Source organism: Pollachius pollachius, assembly GCF_949987615.1.
Source record: "Pollachius pollachius genome assembly, chromosome: 7".
NCBI classification, from domain to species: domain Eukaryota; kingdom Metazoa; phylum Chordata; class Actinopteri; order Gadiformes; family Gadidae; genus Pollachius; species Pollachius pollachius.
Window position 1 is genome coordinate 21,239,234 of NC_136940.1, and position 23,044 is coordinate 21,262,277.

General features: G+C 47.5%; 1 protein-coding gene across 3 annotated transcripts in view; it reads right to left on the reverse strand.

Moving 5' to 3' along the window:
- tle2b (TLE family member 2, transcriptional corepressor b) overlaps window positions 1–18,513 on the reverse strand; it is a 71,516-nt gene extending 53,003 nt beyond the window's left edge. For all 3 annotated transcript variants that reach the window (XM_079739108.1, XM_079739109.1, XM_079739107.1), the window contains exons 1-3: window positions 17,526–18,513; window positions 7,007–7,104; window positions 5,418–5,481 (exon numbers count right to left, since the gene is read on the reverse strand). In XM_079739108.1, coding sequence (XP_079595234.1) covers window positions 5,418–5,481; window positions 7,007–7,104; window positions 17,526–17,549 — 186 coding nt within the window. In that variant the 5' untranslated portion in view covers window positions 17,550–18,513. The remainder of the gene's footprint in view (window positions 1–5,417; window positions 5,482–7,006; window positions 7,105–17,525) is intronic.
- Window positions 18,514–23,044: the final 4,531 nt, after the last annotated feature.

Consider the following 23,044-nt stretch of genomic DNA (forward strand, 5'->3'; position numbering starts at 1 on the left):
GGTATCGCTTTTATTTTTTGTTATCACGACATCGTTGGACAATTCAGCAAATCAATAAAATAGGCTACATCCCTCAGCAGCATTCACGCAACACAACTACATGTAGAGAAGAGATAGATCGCTAACTAGCAGAGAGTTGTAAGCACTTTCCACCCTTTTCAGTGAAGGAATTGGACTCCCCAAGCAGTTATACTTAAAAGGAGCAAGTAAGTTACATATTAATTTAGTCTTTCGGCCTGTGGCATATTAACAAAATGAAGCAACTGTCCCATATTTCTAACGTCATTTGAAGTAGACATTGAGACTCACAAAAAATGGACGCTATAGGACAGTGATCATGATTTGTCTCAATATCAGAATGACAACAATGGGTCAAATAGCAATGGCTGGTGGAATGGCCGTAAGGTAGGTCTGTATATGCAGTGTAAGCTTGTCCAGGCCATGCAAGTCAGGATGTAGGCTAAGAATCCCAAAATGCACCAGAGTACAGGAAATCAAATCTATTACTGTGCCCCACCAACATTTTTGATCACCAGCCGCCACTGCTTTCTACTCCTCGCTCTCTCCGGCTAGCTCTTTGTCTCTCATTCCCTCTCTTATTCTCTCTCTCTCTCTCTCTCTCTCTCTCTCTCTCTCTCTCTCTCTCTCTCTCTCCTCTCATCTCCTTGTGTCTGAATCACCAACACCCCCTACCCCCTGCTCTTCCTCTCCCTTTCTCTCTCTCTCTTCCTCTTCCTCTACCTTATTCCCTCTTCCAAGGAAAAACACAACCCACACACTCAAATGTGCACCAAAACATGATGTGCACGCACACACATACACACACACACACACACACACACACACACACACACAACCTCTTGTGCACTCACATCCACTCGTCCCTCCAAGCTTTCTTCCTGCTTTTTTCTGCTGCCAGTGTCCTTGCTCTATTTTCCCCTCTCTATACCTCTCTCTCTCTCTCTCTCTCTCTCTCTCTCTCTCCCTCTGTTCTCTCTATTTCATTTTCTCTCTCGAACGCCCGGCTGCCCTCGCCTGCTCATATTTTCCTTTCATCTCTGTCGCTCTCGCCCTCCCTCCCATTTTTGTCCTTTTTGTCTCTCCTCCTTCTCTTAACCCCCCCCCCCCCCCCCCCTCCATCCCATCCACACACAAGTGCACACACGCACACACGCAGGCAAGTAGGCATGTGTACACACACACACATACACACACAGGCTAGTTGGCATACGCATGTGTACACACACGTACACGCAGGCATGAAGCAATACACACAAGTGTACACACACACACACGCAGGCATACACACAGACATACACACACAATCATGCAGGCGCAGACATACATACAAATGCGAAAACGCACACACAGCAAGGGATGTTCTCCTTGTTTTCTTGATCTCTCTCTCTCTCCATTACGTATTTTTTCACTCTGCCACTCACTCTCTTTCCTTCTCCATCTCTGTCCTCCCCCTCACTCTTGCTCAATATCCTTGTTTTGTCTATCTTACTTTCTTATTCTCTCCATTTCTCTGCCTCTCCCTCATTTTCCTCTCCCGCTCCCTCTCTCTCTCTTTACCTCCGTCTCTCCCCTTTTCCATTGCTCTCTTTCTCACTTCACCTCTCTGTCTCTCGACCGCTCCCTGGCTCTCTACATCGGTGTGGGACTGTAATGTTCCTGAAGAGAGTGCAGTGTGTCAGCCTGAATCACACAGACAGCCTGGGAGTAGAGTAACAGCCCGAGAGCACTGCATTAATATACACACACGCACCGGCGCACACAAACACGCACAAGCACACATGCATCGGCACGCACGCACAATAACACAAATACACACACACACACACAGGCACACAATAACACACACACACAAATACAAAAACATAGCACAAATAGAGATCTTGTAACATATATGTGTGTACTGCTCACACACACATGCAAGTGTATGTCCCATATGGCTGGAGGGCTCCTCTGACAAACACAACCAAACACATATAAACACACAGTTCCAACAATATGGAAAATGGTCATTAAAAAGAGATGATGAACCCGACAGGGAGAAAACACACACACACACAAACGCACACGCACGCACACACACACACACACACAAAGTAGCAATACCGTCTATCAGATTCTTCACAAGCCTTATCTGCAAGGTGTCTTGTTCCTTAAAGGGGCGTGTGGCCTCACATCACCTTTAAGAGTTGAGTCTTATTTAAGTCTTATTTATTTAATGTAATGTGAAAACATTTACGTAGCAGTGCTGGCAGGAGAACTACAATCTTAACCTGATCAAAATGCCAATGAATAAGGTTTTATATGGTATATCATTATATTTCCATTATTATCATCATTCAGTGCATGAACTTTGTTTGTTTTCCTTCTGCTTGCGTCCACCTGTTGAGGATTCCAAAGCCGCCATAATCAACATAGTAAACCAACAAGCCCGATCAAACTCCTAACAACCATTGTGTCCCAAACCGAAAAGAGCACAGTTGAGACTTCTACTGTACCCTTATATTGTGTGCGTGTGTTGAGTGTTAATCCAAATATTGCATATGGAAAAATGTCTCCTTTAAGCAAAAACAAATGCACCTCACTCACAGAAATCTGAGAGTAAAATGTAGATCAAATCTGAACGATGAAATGATCTACATTTTACCAGAGCATGTCGTCATTCTCAGGCGAGGGCTGTGTGTGGCTGCATGTGAGTCATCTCAATACCAAAATGAGAAGTTGGGTGACGTCGACTTTTCCTCAATCCCCCAATGATCCGAGGGAATGAGCTGGCTCACTCCATGCCAACCACCAATGTCGAGAGGGTTTGGCAGGTTTGACGTGTGGTTTTTCATGACAAAGCTGGGATGAGAGCAACGAACGAACGTACGACCCAACAATGCGTTGTGGCACGCGGTTGGTCGGAACAAACGCAGCGCAGTTCAAAACACGCTCACGTGGTCGCATAAATCATTCCCTCGCCCGAAAAAAAAGGCCACTTTTTTTTTAACGGTAACCTCATTTTGGATCGCCGTCGGTTCCGTTCCTCTGTAACCCGCTCAGCACGTTCCCGGGTTCACACAGCACAGCCGGCCAGCAGGGCCGTGTCTCCTGAACGCCGCCGCACCTTGTTAGCTTGCGCCAACGTTCCTTTCGGACCACACAAACAGATCGATAATGCCTATTCACTGCCCCACTATTAGTCATAAGCCCAATATTAGTCCTCCGACAAAGAACCACACTGAAAAAGGCACAAAAGACCCACGCATAATATGATCATCTGCACAAAACACCCCCCTCCCCCCCTCCCCCCTCCCCCCCTCCCCCCCTACTCCCCTTCCTGTTCGTGAGGCTGGAAGCTAATGAATAGTAGCTGCGAGGAGGGGGGGGTGAGAGTCTCAGTGTATTCAGTGCGGCAGCCCCTTTCTGTGGATGCAGAGCTCTCTGGTTGACAGGCCTAATGAGCTAAATATAGCCTTCTGGGTTATCTCCTCTGTGGACTCACCCAAACCGTTGTTGCTTCACATTATTTACGTGTCTCTGCCTGCACCCTCTCTCCCTCGCTCCCTCCTCTCGCTCCCCGTCTCGCTCCTCTCCCCGGCTCGGTCTTCCACTTTTTGTTTTTTCACTCAATTTCTCACGCACACGCACGTTTGCATGCATACACGCACGGACGTGCGCGTCTGCGCACGCACGGACACACACACACACACACACACACACAAGTGCAAGCACACACACCTCTCCTGTGGTATCTCTCATCCAGTCTGTGATGCATGCTCTCTCTCCTCTCTACTCCCGCTCACTCTGTCTCTTCTAGTCAAGCTCTCTCTCTCTCTCTCTCCCCCTCTCTCTCTTTCTCTCCTTTCTTATTTCGCTTTCGCTTGATCTCTCACTCTCCTCCCTTCGCTTCAGTATTTTCTCTTACACTCCCTCCTTTCTTCTCTCTCTCTCTAGACTGTCGTTCATTCAGTGTTTTTCCCCTGGCTTCCAGCGTATCTACTCTTCTTTTTATTCTCTCCATCCACCGCCTCCCACTGCATCTCTTTTATCCCCTCTTTCTGTCTCAAGCCATCCTTCCCTTTGAGCCTCTCTATCTTCCTCTCTCTATATGCCTTCTTCTTCTCTCCATCCCAGCTTCTTTAGCCCTCTTTACCATTCCCTCTCTCTTTTTCACCCTCTCTGGCTCTGACTCAAAGGCAATGGATGTGAAGAAGCGCAGCTTAGCGCAGCATAGCATAGCATAGCGTAGCACCACACCGGCTAGGCTAGGCTATCTCGGGCTCTCCCAGTGTGCGGTGGTACCAGATGATCCAGCCCAGGGGGCTCCCATAGCCACCGTAGCATGCTAACCCATATGGACACGTTTACTGCATTCGTAGCCCCCTGACCTTCTGCAGTGTATCGTGCTAGCTTCCCACAGGAGAGTCTATATATAAGTGTGTGTATGGACGATGCTCCCGTTTTTGATGTCTTTAAAGGCTGTACGAACGTTGCCTACCGCGATGTGGAAAGACACTGGGCTATGACATTTAATATACATGAGGCTCGATCAAGTGTTGCCCGTCGCTCCTGACAACGGGACGGAAAGAACTGCACCTTCCTGAGCTGCCACTTGTCCGATTGTAAAGTGTCACATCAACGGAGTCGCACGCAAAGCCGTGAACCTGTGTATCAGACTACCCGGTAAACTTCCACCTCTGTCTCTCTGTCTGTCTGTCTGTCTGTCCGTCCGTCACGCCACCCACTTCGTGTCTGTCTACCTGCCATCATCTCCTCTGTCTCTGTGTTGTCTGTGTCACCCAAAGCGGCGTGCCTGGCTGCACGCATCTCTCTCTCTCTCTCTCTCGTCCGTATCTGTGTGTCTGTCTAGCTTACAGCCCTGATCCCGCCTGTTCTCCCAGGTTTATGAAAACAGAGCCGCTTAGCAGATGGTTCATATCGCATTCTGGTCGGCTCGCCGCCTGTTTGTTACCACAGACGGAGGCTTATGGTACATGTGAGCCTGTAGTCACACAGACGCACACCACGCGCACTCGCAAGCGCACAAACACACACACACACACACACACACACAGGCCCACACGCACAAAAGAGTAGAGCCAGGGGGGGGGGGGGAGAGAGAGAGAGAGGATAGATAGAGAAAGCACATATTAAAGAACGTGGGAAGGAGAGAAGGAATACAGACCTTTGAAACGTGTGAGAGAGAAAAAATAGCTAAATAATTAAAATGGCACCGAGTAAATAACACGAATCCGGCATTGACATCAGGCCAGAGTACTCTTGGCTCTGATTGGATAAGAGCCCTATTAAGACCCATTCGTTGAGAGGTGTGCGAGAGTAAGGGACATGGTAGAGGCCCCGGTGGAAACACAAAGACACACAGCACATCGCATGGCGGGGACAATGGCACTCACCATGATGTAGTGTCTCTGCATCTCCGTCTTCTCGCTCGCAAGCTTTTCGCACTCCAGCTTCAGGCTGCGAGGACACACGCACCCACACACAAACACACACACACACACACCCACACACAGACAAATACACACAATTAGAGATAAGATAGCTGAACGATGAAGGAAAATCTTTAGAGTATTCCATCCAGATGAAAACACTGGAACACTGGGACAATAGTGTTGCTCTGTCTAAGCTTCAGAATGTATCTCTGCCTTTTACTGCACTACACTGTGTTTTCACAATGTAAACCTTGCAAGTATTTTATACAAGATATGATTTGAAGTATACGTGTGCGGGTGTTGAATGCGTGTGCAGGTGTATACTTGGCAGCATACCTGTGTATGCGTGCGGTCGTGTGTTTGTGTGTGCGTGTGTGTGTTTGCAGGTGCGTGTGTGCAATCACTTTACGTGTGTCATTAAGGTGAGTCCGTGCATGCGCGCGTGTGCCTGTGGAGGTCTCGGTACTGATGGGAACCTTTCTCCCGGCCTGCCCAATGAGGCGTGGAGTCTGGCTATAACTTCAGCCAACAATAGAGCCCTCAGCCTCTCTCTCTCTCTCTCTCTCTCTCTCTCTCTCTCTCTCTCTCTCTCTCTCTCTCTCTCTCTCTCTCTCTCTCTCTCTCTCTCTCTCTCTCTCTCTCTCTCTCTCTCTCTCTCTCTCTCTCTCTCTCTCTCTCTCTCTCTCTCTCTCTCTCTCTCAAGGTCAACCCTGGTCAGCCCCCATTACAGCGAGAACCTCAGCAGCCATCAGCTGTGTAAATCACATGAAGACTATCACACTTTGTTCCAGAACTTCCGCTCCCTGTATAATATATGGAGGTGCCGGGTGTTTAACGAACCGTCTTTTAAACAAAGAGTTTCTAAGAGATTAATATGAGAGACGCAGTGTCCTTCTCTGTGCCACGTTCCTCTTGGCTCTAGAACTTGTTGTTGACATGAAGGTAATAAAGATAATGGGAATGTTGGTAAAGTTTATAAGGCTTCATTTCTCCTAATGCGGATAAATCTAATATGATTTAATGTTGTTATTTAGAAATTAAGCCATGTCCGTAGTTGGCCGTTCAGCAATGGCTATAGCTCCAATATTGATTGTATGCTTTGATGTTCCAAGCCTCAACAGTAAGTTGCTTTGGATCCAAGCCTCTGAGAATGTTGAATAATACTTACATTATATTATACTGACGTATTTCACAGTTTGACCGTATTTATTTGATCAGTATTCAGTCTATATTAAAGGAAGTGGTAAAGATGGAGTTCTGGAATTGTTGTTGGAGTTGTATTCAGTGGTATAAGATTGCTTTGAGATAGGCTCCAGATACAATTGCTGTGTGTTTGCGTGTAGGTGTTTGTGTGTGTGTGTGTGTGTGTGTGTGTGTGTGTGTGTGTGTGTGTGTGTGTGTCTATGTGCCGGCCTGTGTGTGTACTTGTGTGTGTGTGTATGTGCCGGCCTGTGTGTGTATGTGTGCGTGTCTGTGTGCCTGTATATGTGTGTGTGTGTGTGTGTGTGTGTGTGCTGAATATGTGCGTAGGTGTGTGTGTGTGTGCGTACCTGTGGTACTGTGCCTGAAGGAACTGGAACTCCTCCTTGATGCGGTCCAGAGTTTCTAAGACGGTGAACTTGAAAGACTGGCCGGGCTGCAGGGGGACCTACAGAAGGAGAGAAGCAAAAGACTAAATTAAAGTTACCTAACCTAGAAGAACAGTGGGAGGGTGAGTGTGTGAGTGTGTGAGTGTGTAAGTGTGTGTGCGCGTGAGTGTGCACGTGCTTGTGTGTGTGTGTGTGTGTGTGTGTGTGTGTGTGTGTGTGTGTGTGTGTGTGTGTGTGCGTGTGTGTGTGTGCGTGTGTGTGGGTGTGGGTGTGTGTGTGCATGGGGTGGAAGAAGGGTGAGAAAAAAGGAAGGATGAAAGTGGAGTAGCAAGGTCACTTCCTCTTCCCACACATCATAAAATCCCCTATTCCCCTCCTTTCTCGACTCTGCCTCTCCTCTCTTCTCCTCCTACGCTAATGAGTCTCCCTCCTTTCTCCCCGCTGCCTGTCCCTTCTTCTTCTCCTCCTCCTCCTCCTCCCTTCCTCTGCCCAGCTATCTCTCTCTTCCGCATTAGCATCGGCGCTAGTGCACTGCCTGCTTCATAATGTATTCCAGGCTGTAAAGCAGCGAAGGACGAAACGTCATATGAATAACTTATGGGCAGGGAATGGCTGAAGAAGGAGCCGCGTCTCGCACCTTCTGAGAAGCTAAAGAAGAACTAACAACACGAGCAGCTCCCCAGGGGAGACCCCACACCGGTCCGCTCCCTCCCGCTCCACACACAAACGGATCTATGTACTGTATACTAGCCTCACACACACACACACACACACACACACACACACACACACAGAAGTACTGTATACTATTCTTACACACATCCACACATCGCATACTATATGCGCTAGCCTCATATACACCCGGACAATATTCTAACTGGCCTCTCAAACACACACACAAATCTATGTACTATATACTTGCCTCATACACACACACACAATCCTCCAGACACACAAATGTACTGTACAGTATTCCTCCACACTTCCACACATCACATACACCCTGACGATATTCTAACTAGCCTCTCACAAGCACACACACACTCACACACACACACATAAATACACAGACACACACACACAAAAGTACACACAAATACACACAGCAACACACGCAAACACATGCTTAGACACACACACAAACGTAGCTTAACTAGCCTTCACGTACACATACTAAAACTAGCCCTACATATACACGCATACAGACCAGTCTTACATCCATACACATTGCATAACAGCCTTAAGACACCTTAACAATAGCCTTACACTCACCCTTTCATGCGCCCTACTGCTGCCCATTTATGCTCTCAATATTATATATATGCAATCATTGGCACGGCTTCAGAGCGGTACTTGCTTTGTCGTGTTGTCGTTTGAGGTGGGGCTTGTAAGTGTGTAGGCGGTAAAGCCGGGTTGCAGTCTGGGTTAACGTTCTGTTGGCTGGGGTTCCAGCCATAAAGATATCGATTCCTAGCTTGACCACAAGGTTTAACCAAAGGCGTCACGACACGAAAAGGAACGCCGGGGGGGCCGTGATTTATTAGACGCACGACCGCGAAACATTGAGGAGGGCGCGCGGTGAACCCTCACAAACAAGGGACCCTCCGACGTCACTCCTGTTCCCGTGTCTCCGTTAAAACAATGCCTCCATCCGTCCGTCCGTCCAGCGGGAGGGAGGGTCTACCCCGCAGCCCATCCCAGCTACCAGCCAGCGCCAGTAGATTGGCGGTTTCAATGGCGGTGGTTCATTAGTTTAGACAAACACAATTCAATTAGATTTCAATTAGTCCGACAGTGGAGGTCAAAGTGACGCCGGGGGTCTCCCCCAGTAATTAAGATACAAAGGCGGGGTAGTGCTGGGCCACGCATGGGGGGGGGCCTTCTGGTTGGCGGTGTGTCTGTAACCACACACACACACACACACACACACCAAACACAGGGAAGCACACACTCATCCAGACGCAGGGAATGGAATCACACAGGGACAAACATTTACCCACACACAAAGATTAATGCGTACATACACACAGAGATTAATACACGTGTGCACGCACAGATAAAAACACACACACACACCGAACAGGCTGTGGATGAGCAGAGATAGAGTGATAGATAGCTAGATAGATAGATAGATAGATAGATAGATAGATAGATAGATAGATAGAAGAGAATAGAGCCAAACAGATATGGATGGTGACAGAGGAAAGGAGGGATGAATGGAAGAGAGAGAAAGCAAACAGAGGGAGCGCTAGAGCAGTTAGAGTCGCAGAGGGACGATAGGGAGCAGCGAAGCGGGGGATGAAAGAGGACCAAGGCTGCTGACAGACAGATAGACCGACAATCATCAGAGAGAGAGAGAGAGAGAGAGAGAGGGCCATACAATCATCAGAGAGAGAGAGAGAGAGAGAGAGAGAGAGAGAGAGAGAGAGAGAGAGAGGGCCATACAATCATCAGAGAGAGAGAAAGAGAAAGAGAGAGAGAGAGAGAGAGGGCCATACAATCATCAGAGAGAGAGAGATAGAAAATTATCAGAGATAGAGATAGCTGGACAATCATCAGAGTGAGAGTGTGAGAGAGATTGAGAGTGAGAGTGAGAGTGAGAGTGAAAGTGAGAGGATCATGAGAGTGAGAGAGATAGCTGGACAATCTTCATCAGAAAGAGAGAGAGACAGGGAGAGACGGAGAGAGACAACGAGAGACAGAGAGAGAGAGAGAGACTCAGAGAGAGACAGAGACGTGAGCAGGATATTGTGGTATCACGTAGGCTCAGCCTGGGTGGACGTCTCCATCAGAGTGGAGAGAAAACTGAGCCTACTATCTGAAACCATACAGGCAGGCAGGCAGACACACACACACCAACACACACCTTTGTTATACACACACCACAGTTAACAACATAGTGTTACCTGGTACCTGAATCACAAAAGACCAAAGATCTGCAGGAAGATCCTGAGACAGAGAGCGTGTGTGTGGTAGGATAATCCATGCATCCCTGAAGATAAATCATGTTTTGTGTTTTGTTATTGAATAGGAATGTCTGGAGTTCTTTGTTGGGAAAACTTAATGGCAAGACCCCTGAGGATGGTTATGCTACTACAGTTGTTGCAACAACAAAAAACTTCTGTTGAAAGTGTGCCCACACACACACAAACGCACACATTGTTGATCATGGTGATAGCATTGATAGAAGAATGGCCAGTGAGATATGAATAGAGAGATGGATGGATGAATGGACAGATCGATGGTATATAGAGATGGATGGATGAATGGACAGATCGATGGTATATAGGGATGGATAGATGAATGGACGGATCGATGGTATATAGAGATGGCTGGATGAATGGACAGTTGGATGGATTGGGAATCGGATGGAAATGGATAAAGAGATGGATAGATAGAGGGATTGAGATGGATGCATAGATAGAGGGATAGAGATGGATAGCTAGAGAGATGGATAGAGATGGATTGGCGGTTATAGGGATAGATAAGAGATGGATGGATGGGTGGACAGAAGGACAGATATAAGGAGATGGGTGGACACACATAATAAGATGCAATTCAACATTTGACTAGCTGTTCATTTGACGTACTCCAGGTCTTTTTTCTGCAGGTATCGTCACCAGCCAGGCAAATATAGCAGTTCAACTCACACGTGCATAACATGTCAATATGTGTTTAATATTACCCGGACAAATGTGTGCATTCTGCAGTGTTTTCATAACAAGGGTGTCGGTATGCCATAGACCAGTGTGTGTGTGTGTGTGTGTGTGTGTATGTTTGGTCTCCCTAGTGCTGTGACAGATGGTAGCCCAGACTGTGGGGGGTCTATAGCACGTCATGAAGGGCCAAACAACTAGCAGTGTCCTCTGTGTGTGTGTGTGTGTGTGTGTGTGTGTGTGTGTGTGTGTGTGTGTGTGTGTGTGTGTGTGTGTGTGTGTGTGTGTGTGTTATTAGACAGCACAGGGCAATCTGAAATCCAACACTGATCCAGTTAATCTATAAGGTAGTGGTGGAAGTGTGGGGTGCACAGCGCACACACACACACACACACACACACACACACACACACACACACACACACACACTGTATCTCTTCCTCACACACATGCTCTCTCTCTTTCTCTCTCTCAATCCATTTTTCTCACACACACACACACACACACACACCCACACACACACCCACACACACACACACGGGACAGCAGTCAATCACAATTTGGACGAGCTGGCACCGGCGGGCAGAGAATTAGAAGGGATTATCCACAGGGAGGGGTGAGAGAGAGGTGGGGGAGGAGGGAGGGGAGGTAAATCCATGCCAAGGGATCACATAACAGATCCAACCCAGTTCTCTGTACTAATCATCAACCAGCATGTCAGTCTGTCTTTCAGTCCTTCAGTCCATCCCACTGTCTGTCTGAGATTGAGATAGAGATAGACAGCCAGGGTGCGAGCTAGAGATGGAGAGAAAGGGATGGAGAGAGATTGAGATGGAGAGAGAGATGGAGAAAGAGAGATAGAGAGACAGCAAGGGTGTACGATAGAGATGGAGAGAGAGAGAGAGAGAGCAACACGACAGGTGCAAGTCAGGTAGTCTCAGGGAGATGAATGGTTCTGTCTGTTAGCGGGCCTATTTGTTTGCCTGTGGCAACCCCTCCATCTTCCCACACCCACAGACACACACAAACACACACACACACACACACACACATCAGAGCAATCACATGAAGGAAGCACGCCGCAACATGCCAGCGAATGGATGTGTTGGCACAAGCAGAAAAGCACATAAACAAAACATGCTCTCTCTCTCTCTCCCTCCCTCTCTCCCTCCCTCCCTCCAGCTCTTGCCTATCTATCTTCTCTCTGTGAGATTAACATGAACACACACACACACACATACACTCTGGGCTGCATAAAATAATCATCTGCCGCTGAAATATTTAGGAAAAAGTCACGTGAATAGATAAAAAAGCACCAAGTGGGGCAAAGAGTGTGTGTATGTGTGTTTCATTGCCTGTGTGCGTGTGAATGTGTTTGAGTGCGAGAGTGAATGTGAATGTTTCCGTGTGTGTGGGGGGGGTATATTATGGAAATATCTCAGTCACCATCATTGCAGACTCATCAGGTTTCTCTCTCTTTTTCTGTCCATCCATCTTCCCAAGTCGGTCTGTCTGTCTGTCTGTCTGTCGCTCCTGCCTTGACAGTAAAAAACTGCAGCTCAGACGGCTAGATGGATTGATGGCGAGATATTTTGCAGACAGGATGTAGAAACAGATGAAGGATTCTGGGGGGATGGAAAGAGGGATGGATAGATAGCTTGATGGATGGATGGAAGGGCTAGGTGGAGGCTGTGGAATAGGAAATATGCTTCCTCTTTAGTCCTTAAAAGAGTTGCTTTTGCTTTGTCACTGTCCCCTCTCTAGTTCAGTCTGCCTCCATCTTTCTGTCTCTCACACACACACACACACACACACACACACACACACACACACACATAAAGTAATCCCTCCCTTCTTCATCCCGTCCGTCAGCCAGCCAATCAAACTGCCAGACAGTCACTCACTCAGTGAGCCAGCCAGTCATCCAATCAATGCCTTTGAACCACCAAACAAACCAGCCATCCAGACAGCAAGTGAGGCGGTCCATCAATCAGTCGCTCAGTCTGACGTCTAATTAGCCATTTAATCATCGAGTCAACAAAGTCGTTTAGTATTTTAGTCGAGTCAAGTCAATGGTATATAAATGGGTCATGCAGCCAGCCTGCCAGCAACTGATTCAGTCACTCAGTCAATCAACCAGCCAGCAACTGAATCAATGCACCAGCCAGGCAGTAAGCTAGTCAGTAAGTCAATGTACCATCCAACCAGACAGTCAGTAAGCTAGTCGGTATGCCAATGTACACCAGCCAGGCAGAAAGCTAGTCGGTAAGTCAATCAGCCATCCATCCATGCAGTCAGTAAAGCCGGTTGGTCAGTCGGTCAACCGCTAATCCAGTAGTGGATTACAAATCAGAGAGAGATTGGCAGCCAAGAGAGGACCTGGACAGAGACCAAGATAGGAGCTCAGTTAATGACAAAGCTATAACACTGAACTGGCTTTTGGAAACAGAAAACGAGCCCTTTTGTTTTTGTTTGGCTTTCGGAAAAAACAACAGGATTTAATCTTCTGCTGTTATTCATCTAGACTCTTTGTGTCGGTTGGTTGGTTCATCCGGGCCCCCCCCCCCCCCCCCATCTTTTTGGTTGTTGGAACAGGGCGGCGGTCTGGTAGTACTTTTCGTTTCAGTTTTGCTTTTTACTGCTACCGTTGTTTGTCTGCGAAAATGTTGACTGAGATGAAATGTAAACGTCGCGCGAGGACGGGCGACGGGGAGAGGAGTGTGCGTGAGAGACGCACACAACGTCATCTCTGAAAGGCGCTGGTGTTTACCAACTGCCTACCTGGTTCCCATTAAAGCCCAGATGTTGGGATGATTGAACCAAACTGGGGCGTGCAGATGGACTCTGGCTAAACAAAAACAGGCTAGTTCAAACATATGGGTAGCGTGCAAGCACATAACACACTTATAAGCACACGTACAACAACGCCTTCACAGACACAAAAACACTCATAGACACATGTACATGGAAAATGCACCATATCACCTTGCTCTACCTGAATTAAACACACACACACGATAATTCATCTCTCTCTCTCTCTCTCTCTCTCTCTCTCTCTCTCTCTCTCTCTCTCTCTCTCTCTCTCTCTCTCTCTATCTCTCTCTCTCTCTCTCTCTCTCTCTCTGCCCTCATTAATGGAGCATATGTGGTTTCCGTGGTGACATATTTGGCCGTGGTTTGTTTACTTGGCTGTAAAAATAAAGTGTTACTTTTTTCAGGGTCCGAGGCGAGGGAACCGAGGCCCACTGGAGAAAACATACATACAGGCAGACATGCATAAACACACACACACACACACACACACACACACACACACACACACACACACACACACACACACACACACACACAGATGCCTACACACAGAAAGACATAAACATAAACACATGTTTGGGGTGTCTTGTGACAACAAGATACCCCAATATATAACCTTATGTAGGTCAGCATATACACTGATAAAGATACAAGTCATTTATAAGGCATGTGCTTTCACACACACACTTTAAAATGTCACTAGTGCATGTGTGTGTGAGAGTCAGTGGCCATTCCAAATAGTGGAGAAACTGCCAGTATTTATGGTATACAACACAAAACAGCGAAGCATATATTTGTGTGTACTGTACATATGTGCTTAGATGTGTATGTATGCATTTAGAGTATATGAGCCAACAGCTGTGTGCGTGCTCTCTCTCTCTGTCTCACTTCGTCTCTCTCTCTCGCTCTGTCTCACAATCAAGAGCTTTTACATTCACAGTAATAGTCTGGGCCAAGCGGTGCATTTTTTATTGTTATTGGTGTTGGCATGGTATTTCAAAACATACACACACATGCACAGACCAAGGCCCCCCCCCCCCTTCACCACACACATAGCCTCGCCCCTTTTCATCGCCCTCCACCTCCTGCTTAGCTCAAACATTTGTGCACAAACTCACATACAGACCTGCACACACACACACACACACACACACACACACACACACACACACACACACACACACACGCACACACACGCACACACAGGGTACATCTTTTATTCCTGGTACATGTGTTCTGGTCGATGAGACTAGGGCTAATCATGTGCAGGCCATTGCGCCACACATAACACACCACACACACACACACACACACACACACACACACACAGACAAATGCGTACACGGTCACACACCACTGCACAGCCGTGCACACACTGACATACACACACAAAAGAGACAGGAACAAACCCTCCTGATAACGCTCACCAGAAAAAAATCCAGTGGAACCAATTACGGCAGCTCTGTTTCGCGGGCAAATCATCGCTGCACTTTTAACCCCTTCCTACCCCCCACACACACACACCCCTCCGTCTCCAGGGGAACCACGGGACTTGGATTTGACTCATCTGTTGATCGAGGCTAACTCAAGGTAGTCTAGTGTGTGTGTGTGTGTGTATGTGTGTGTGTGGGTGTGTGTGTCTGTGTGTTTGTGTGTGTCTGTTTGGTCACGAAAGCATGTTGATACAGAACCAGCCAACACACACACACACACACACACACACACACAAACACACAGACGCAAATACAAACACACACACTGACACACACACCCACACACACACAAACACTGACACACACACAGCCACACAGTTCTCCTTCATACTTCTCAGACGATCATATTTCACAGCTGCACCAAAAATAAAGCTATCAGCAGGGGAGGGCAAACGAGAGTGAGACGCGGACAGAGAGAGAGAGAGCGATAGAGATAAAAGATAAAGAGAGCGATAGAGGGATACAAAGAGCGAGGGAGAGATACAGAGAGCCAGAGAGCATTACAGGGAGAGGTGGAGAGTGAGAGCGATATAGAGAGATGCAGAGAGTAAGAGGGATACAGAGAGAGAGAGAGTCAGACACTGTTAAGGGAAGGTTAGTTGGCTCGGTCTGGGATTGAACTTTATCACAAACTCAAGCAATCCAAGCAGAGAACAGTCTGTGATATCAGACAGAGAGCGAGAGAGGAAGGATGTTATATGCTGTTTATACTCTTATTCATCTCATTTCCCCTTTGCTTTAAATCCTGTCACTTTAGTCTTCCGTTTCTCTTGCTTCTTTTTTTACTACCTTCTCTCTATCTCTCACCTTCACTCTCTAACTTCCTCTTTCTATCTCTCTCCCTCCATCGTTCTCTTCCACAGACTGCTCATTAGCATTCTCTCTGTACATATTATTGATTCCTCATGACTCCCTCTTGTGAAAATGTCATTCATAATTCTGTGTGATAGCCGGAAGGTTGACTGCTTGGCTGATGTCGGCTACACACTGCAGGACCATTAGCCCAGATTTTTTAGCTGATATCCCCCTTCCGTCCCTGGTCAGAAAAGCCCCGATTGGATGATGGTTCTACCGATGTTGCCATATTATCCTGTGGGGGGGGGGTGTATGCTAAGTGTGATATGAGCGGGCCTCACCGATTCAAAACCGCACACATTAAACAAGTTCAATATACGATCCAATATCGGGGAACAGAATTCCACAGAATAAACGACCAAAACACTTCAATGAATCTCGATATATCATTAGGTGTGTGTGGCCTCTCACGTTTCCTAAATTTGAAATATCGTCCAGTAGTGCATAACTGACTGAATGACTTGCGGTTTTGAAGATCCGGCGGTCGGACTTGCTGCATGTCTGGCTGGCTGACTGGCTGTCTGAAGAGTTGTCTGGCTGTTTGGCGGTCTGGCTGGCCGTTTGGCGGATTGTCTGTGTGTCTGTCTGTCTGTCTGTCCGTCTGACTGTCTGTCTGTCTGTCTGTTTGGCTGGCTGGCTGTTTGAAGAATTTACTGTCTGTTTTGCTGGCTGGCCGGCTGACTGGCTGACTAGCTGTGTGATGAGTTGGCTGGCTGTTTGGCGAACTGGCTGGAAGGCATGGCCAGCCACCGACCCGTTTTGTATGGGATCCAACAGGAGTGACAGCACAATCTGATTAGACGTTCCTGAGCCCCCACGACTGGCCGGAAGACCGGATGGGGGGGGGGGGGGTCTGATGAGACCTAATAATCTCTCTGCCCTGCTTTATTGATATTGGTTTTAACCTGGTAACCATCCAATGTAGTTATGAGCCTTGTATGTAATTCAATACTCCTAAAACACAGGCAGAGAGAGACCCCCATGAGAGACACGGACAACCACATAGAAACACACACTACACCCCCCCCCCCCCCCACACTTTTCCCTTCCACAACCCTAACAGTATACAGACGTGTACATACACAGTCACACAAGGGTGTGCAAAACCATTGGAGGCACAGACTGGGTGATGCTGCAGTTCTCCCTCCACACATGTCTCAAAGACACCAGGGTGCAGCTGACTAAATGTGTGTGTGTGTGTGTGTGTGTGTGTGTGTGTGTGTGTGTGTGTGTGTGTGTGTGTGTGTGTGTGTGTGTGTGTGCGTGTGCACATAACAGCCTCGCTCTCCTCAGGTTACTGCACACACAGATTATGATTAGCGAGAGAGACAAATTAATATAGAGAGAGCGAGAGAGAAATTGTGTATTTTCAGAGTTGAAAGACATCTAGATAACTTTGTTTAAAAGCCCCTTGTTTTAGGAACTATGATCATACCCAAACTCTGGGAGAAATTGTTAAAGCGAAAGATGAACCAGGGAGATACTGAACTACTGAAACGGTTTTGAAACCGTGAAGGCTGGAGGGCAAGAGAGATAAAGAGAATATAATGTGAGAGAGAGAGACCAAGAGAGAGAGACTCGCAGACTGAGAGGGAGCGAGAGAGAGCGAGAGCGAGAGCGAGAGAGAGAGAGAGAGGTAGACAGACATTGAGACGTACTCACCGGATGCCTGCCCTGAGGGTACATGATCCCAGGAGAGGAGACGCTGCCCGTGCGTTTGATGGCCAGGTTAGTGACCTGGCCCTCCGCTCCTCTGCCCTCCACCGGTGTCACACACAAGTGCACCTCCTCGCTCTCTCCCACCACGCACCCACAGAGTCACCAAGTAATCCCAGTCCCTGCTCCTCCTTAGCTGGGCCGGTCAGAAGACTGTACTCGTCCAAAGTCTGTCTCTCCGTCTTCTGCCTTCCCTCCTTTTCGCCTCGACTCCTTCGTCTTCCTCTCAGGTCTGTGTTTTTGTCCTGCTGTCACAGCGACAAACTTTGTCCGATCTGTCCGTCAGTCCGTATGCGGATCCAACCAGCCTCCCAGTGGAACCCAGCTTCCTCATCCACTCCTCCAGTTACACAACAACCGCTCTCTTTCTCTATCTCTCTCTTTCCCCCTCGTTGGCTTCCTCGTTCTATCGCTTTTCCACAGCCTCGTTCTCCGGTCGCTCCTCCGTAGTCCTGTGATCAGTCAAGGTCCGCACATACTGGCGTGACAAGCAGGCGTTTCCTCCTAACACACACACACACGTGCACACACACACACACACACACACAGCGGGGTTCAGCGGGGCAGGACGACGGCGGAACACGCAAATGTAAACAAGCGGCTCTGTCCACATCCAGCTCACTTCTCTCTCTCTCTCTCTCTCTCTCTCTTCCTCCGACTGGTACTCGCCTCCTCTACTCCTCTCGCTCTCCCCACTCCCCGTGAGTCTCTCTCTCTCTCTCTCTCTCTCTCTCTCTCTCTCTCTCTCTCTCTCGCTCTCTCTCCCCCCACTTTCTCTAAAGTCTCGGTAAGTGTGTCCCTCTCTCTCTGTTTTTTCTCTTCACTCTGAGAGCTCTTCCCTTGCCCGATGCTCTAAAAGAAGGAAGGGAAACAGAAAAAGAGAAAGATAAGCAGGACAAGGGGGAGGAGAAAAGGGAGATCTTTGTTTTTTAATCTAAATGTGGAGAGAGAAAGAGAAAAAAAAAAGCGATAGGACGGCAGGAAGGAACAGCAGGTCAGTGGAGGATCCAGTGGGCTTTTCAGCAGCGAGCCCCAGACTGTAATATATTGTGCCTGTTGGCTTCAACACAAACACACAGGCTGCTAAAGCCTCTCTTAAGGTGGAGCTCTGTAGATAGATTTAATGGGAGGGACGGAAGGAGGAGGGAGAGGGGAGAGAGGGGGGGGGGGGGGGGGGGGGGGGGGGGGTGGAGAGAGAGAGAGGGAGAGAGATATCCCCTTTCAATTGTGGTCAGACACACAAAGCAATCAGTCATGCATAAAGACCCAGGCTCAAACAGATAAGAATCAAGACACTGGCACATACACATGCATACACATGCATGCACACACACAAACACACACACACACACACACACACACACACACACACACACACACACACACACACACACTTGTTATGCAGAGCAAACATGCACAGTAGTGAGTGTGCACATTGCACTAACCCCGATTGATAACTCTGTCACTTGTCAACCCTGTAGCTTTGACACACACACAAACACACATACACACACACACACACACACAAAAGCACACACATACACGATCTCTCTCCGTCTATGTCACACACACACACACACCACACACCACACGCACACACAATCGAGACATGCACACACCAGACACACGCGCGCGCACACACACACAATACAAACATGCACACACCAGACACACACACACACGCACACGCATGCACACACACACACACGCACGCACACACACACACACACACACACACACACACACACACACACACACACTCACACACACACACACACACACACACACAGGCAAACCTCAATATAATCTAGCGGTTAAAAGCAGCCACCCTCAGAGGACGATGACTAGTGGCTCACGAACAGGGAGAGAGCTCTGACTGTCTGCTGTCGGCTCCAACGCTATTCTGGGGACCGTCTGGAGCGTCAGCTTCTTAAAGCTAGGGTCGCTAACGCCGTGTATTTAAAGCCATGTACACTAGCACTCTATGGATGTGTTGGAGTGATCTGATTTACGCCCCCCCCCCCCCCCCCCCCCCCCCCCCCCCAGTCTCAGGCCATGATCAAACGGCCATTAATCTCACCGCGCCGTTAAAGAGCTTTGGCTTCTCCCAGCGTGTCGCCGGGACAACACGCAGCCATGCTTGGTGACCACGCGGGTCAGCCAGAGTGCAGGCTATAACCAACCCGTACAGACAGACGAAGTTAGGAGTTAACCCCCCCACCCCCCATGGCCTGGAATGAGCCGACGTGTTGGGCAGGGTTTGGGTTGACACAACCAGAGGGATAAAAACAACATCTGAGGTATTTATATAAGCATCTATATATATTTGTGCGCGGCATATATACATATATATGCTTACACATGTGTTTGATGGGTTAAGCGGTTGCTATCGCATACAGCACAGCCTTCGGTGAGACATGGTTTTACGTGATGGATTAGTAAGCATTCCGTGCTGTTAACAACACACTTTCCTCGTGACACAACTCACGCCAAGAACATCCAGCCCTCGAGCTGAAGTGATCCAAACATCTCCATCATGCAAGTTCAAAATGGCCTCCATCCAGAGGCTTCTTCTTCTTGTACAAACTATAAACGCTTTTATAAATGGTTTGTTGACTCATATTGATAAACTAAGGTAGACATAAAGAAAGGGCTCTAATAAACGTAATCTAACCTCCCCCCCTTTTTGTTTAAATCACTCTTATGACCTTGTGTCCTGTTCTGCTGTTATGACACCTTCTGGGTTTTACTCAACTCAAATCAGACACTGACACTTTGCAATAAATAAGGTATCCAATTCCCATGGATGACGCTGTACTCTTTTGGTGACGAGTTTGGCACTTGTGAACATGTCAACAAATGGGGTCACAAGCAAGCAGTTAAAATCTAAATTGATGAACGGCGGGGTGTTTGTTACAGTGCAGGCCAGGGATGAAATGCAATCCTTGGATACAGAGAGCATGTTACCAGTCAAGGGAGATTATAATGCTAGATCTAAAATCTGCAAACAGCCAGTGCCAAATGCACCGTCACTGACGGGCCAGTTTCTATGGGTGCGGTTTACAATTGTTTTTGAGAGAATGTATATCGCAATTGTCATCTAACAATTAGTTTGTTTAACTTTATACATATATATATATATATATATATATATATATATATATATATATATATATATATATATATATATAACCTGTGTCTCAGTCAGACAGTGGTTAACAAACACATGGTAATTAAGCCGCGTCCACACAGACAGACCAAAACAGACGTAAATAGACTCGACACTCAAACACGCAAATCGGCCGTATTGACAAAAATAGAGGAACAGGATTAAACCAGCATTGATACACGTGCCTCGATGAATGAGTGTGTGTGTGGGGGGGGGGCAAAGCAGCATATACAAGGCTGAAATGAGTTACCAGGAACTAGTTAACCAGTGAAACTAGGTTTATGTGATTAGGTTTTTGGGTGGAGAACGTAATAGTGAGGTAGGCCTACGTCCTCAAACCACGACTTCTACATCACTCTGAGTTTGTCTGGTCGTACATCAATAACGATGAGATCATTGACATTGACTGCTTATAGGCGATCATTCAAAACCTGTTGGCAGATGTACCCTTTTTTGCCCCGGAGCACCAACGGAACCGTGCAAGCGCTTTCAAATGAAACCATCAAAACAGATGGATGGATCAATGGCGAGATGAAAAAATGTCATCCACAATAAACAAATTATCTTAGAATGCAATAGCCTAATTTGCATACAATGAATGGCCTGTTTAATATTAACATATTCGGTTGCAAAATTAATATTTGTATAGACCAACAATTTTATCGTTTGAAGTATTAAAAATCAGTACAATTCCAAAATAAATTGCTGTTACATCTTAATAGAAGCGATGATAGAGACCTGAATTTGTTCCGTTCCACCTTAAGAGCTCATCCTTGTGTGAAAGTGTTCTTTGCGTTGTGATTGGACCAGGGCACTCCGTGTCCAGCCAATGGTGTTCACTGTCACCCACGTTGGGTCCAGACGTCATTAAACGGCTGAGCCAATCGTAACACGAGTCGGTGTTCACTCGTCGGGCGGGGGGAGAGGAGGATGAGCAGTCTGAAAAGTCTGTAGGGATTGTGGGCATTGAAGTTCCAATTATTCTGCGCGCACACACACACGCACGAGCACGCGGACACACATAACACACACACACACACACACACACACACACACACACACACATACACCCTTTTGCTCTCTCTCATTTTCTTTCCTGCTCTCTCTCTCTCTCTCTCTCTCTCTCTCTCTCTCTGGCTCTCTCTCTGTCTCTATCCCTCACTCTCTCTCCCTCTCTCTCTCTATCCCTCTCTCTCTCTCTCTCACTCTCTCTCTCTCTCTCTCCCTCTCTCTCTATCCCTCTCTCTCTCTCTCCCTATCCCTCTCTCTCTCTCTTTCTGTCTCTCTCTGCTGTCTCCCACTGTCAGTCACGCAACATAACTGCTCAGTAAATTCCACTGTTAATTTCGATCCCGCTATTTTCTACCACGCAACAAATAGGTAGATTTCCGTGCGTGGGTGCACACACACAGTCATTCAAACACAGACACGCACACACACGGCTACACACACACACAGTAAAACACACAAACACAAGCATCTCAACACAAACACACAACCCCGCCTTCCCCCACCACACTCACACTTTTGCTTAAAATAGCAACACAACAAACAGGATGTGCTTAATCTATCAAAATAGTGTCTAGATAATATATTTTATATGGTTATGTGCACGGTGTATTTCTGTGTGTGCATGTGTGTCTGTGTGTGTGTGTGCGTGTGCATGTGCGTGTGTGTGTCGAGCATTATGCCACCATTTTATCTACCTCCTCTACAGCCTAGACACATGACTTCCTCAACATTCAGTCATACACAATAATTCATGATAACCAAAAATTCATATGCACATGAGCCAACGTACACACATACAGTCAAACAAAGCCAGACTTTAGCGCAATACATAATGCATGTTTAATGCATTTATACTTAACAATATAATCATTTTACAGAGAGAGAAAGATAGAGACCCAGAAAGAGAGAGAGGGAGAGAGACTCAAAGAGAGTTGGGGAATCGTGGCGAAGGATAAGATGGCAGAGAGAGAGGGAAAGTCCAAGGGAGAGAGAGAGAGATCCAGAGGCAGAGAGAGAGAGAGAGATTGCCTTTGCATATTTGCCTGTGTGATACATTTACACTTCAGCCTACACATTCAAGTGTGCATTTATGTACACAATCATCACAGACACACACACGCACGCACACACGCAGACACCCACACAGGCAGACAGACGGACAGACAGACAGGCAGACAGACAAACAGACAGACAGACAGACATGCACGCACGCACACACACACACACACACACACACACACACACAAACACAAACACACACGCGGGCGCGCGCGCGTACAGCCTC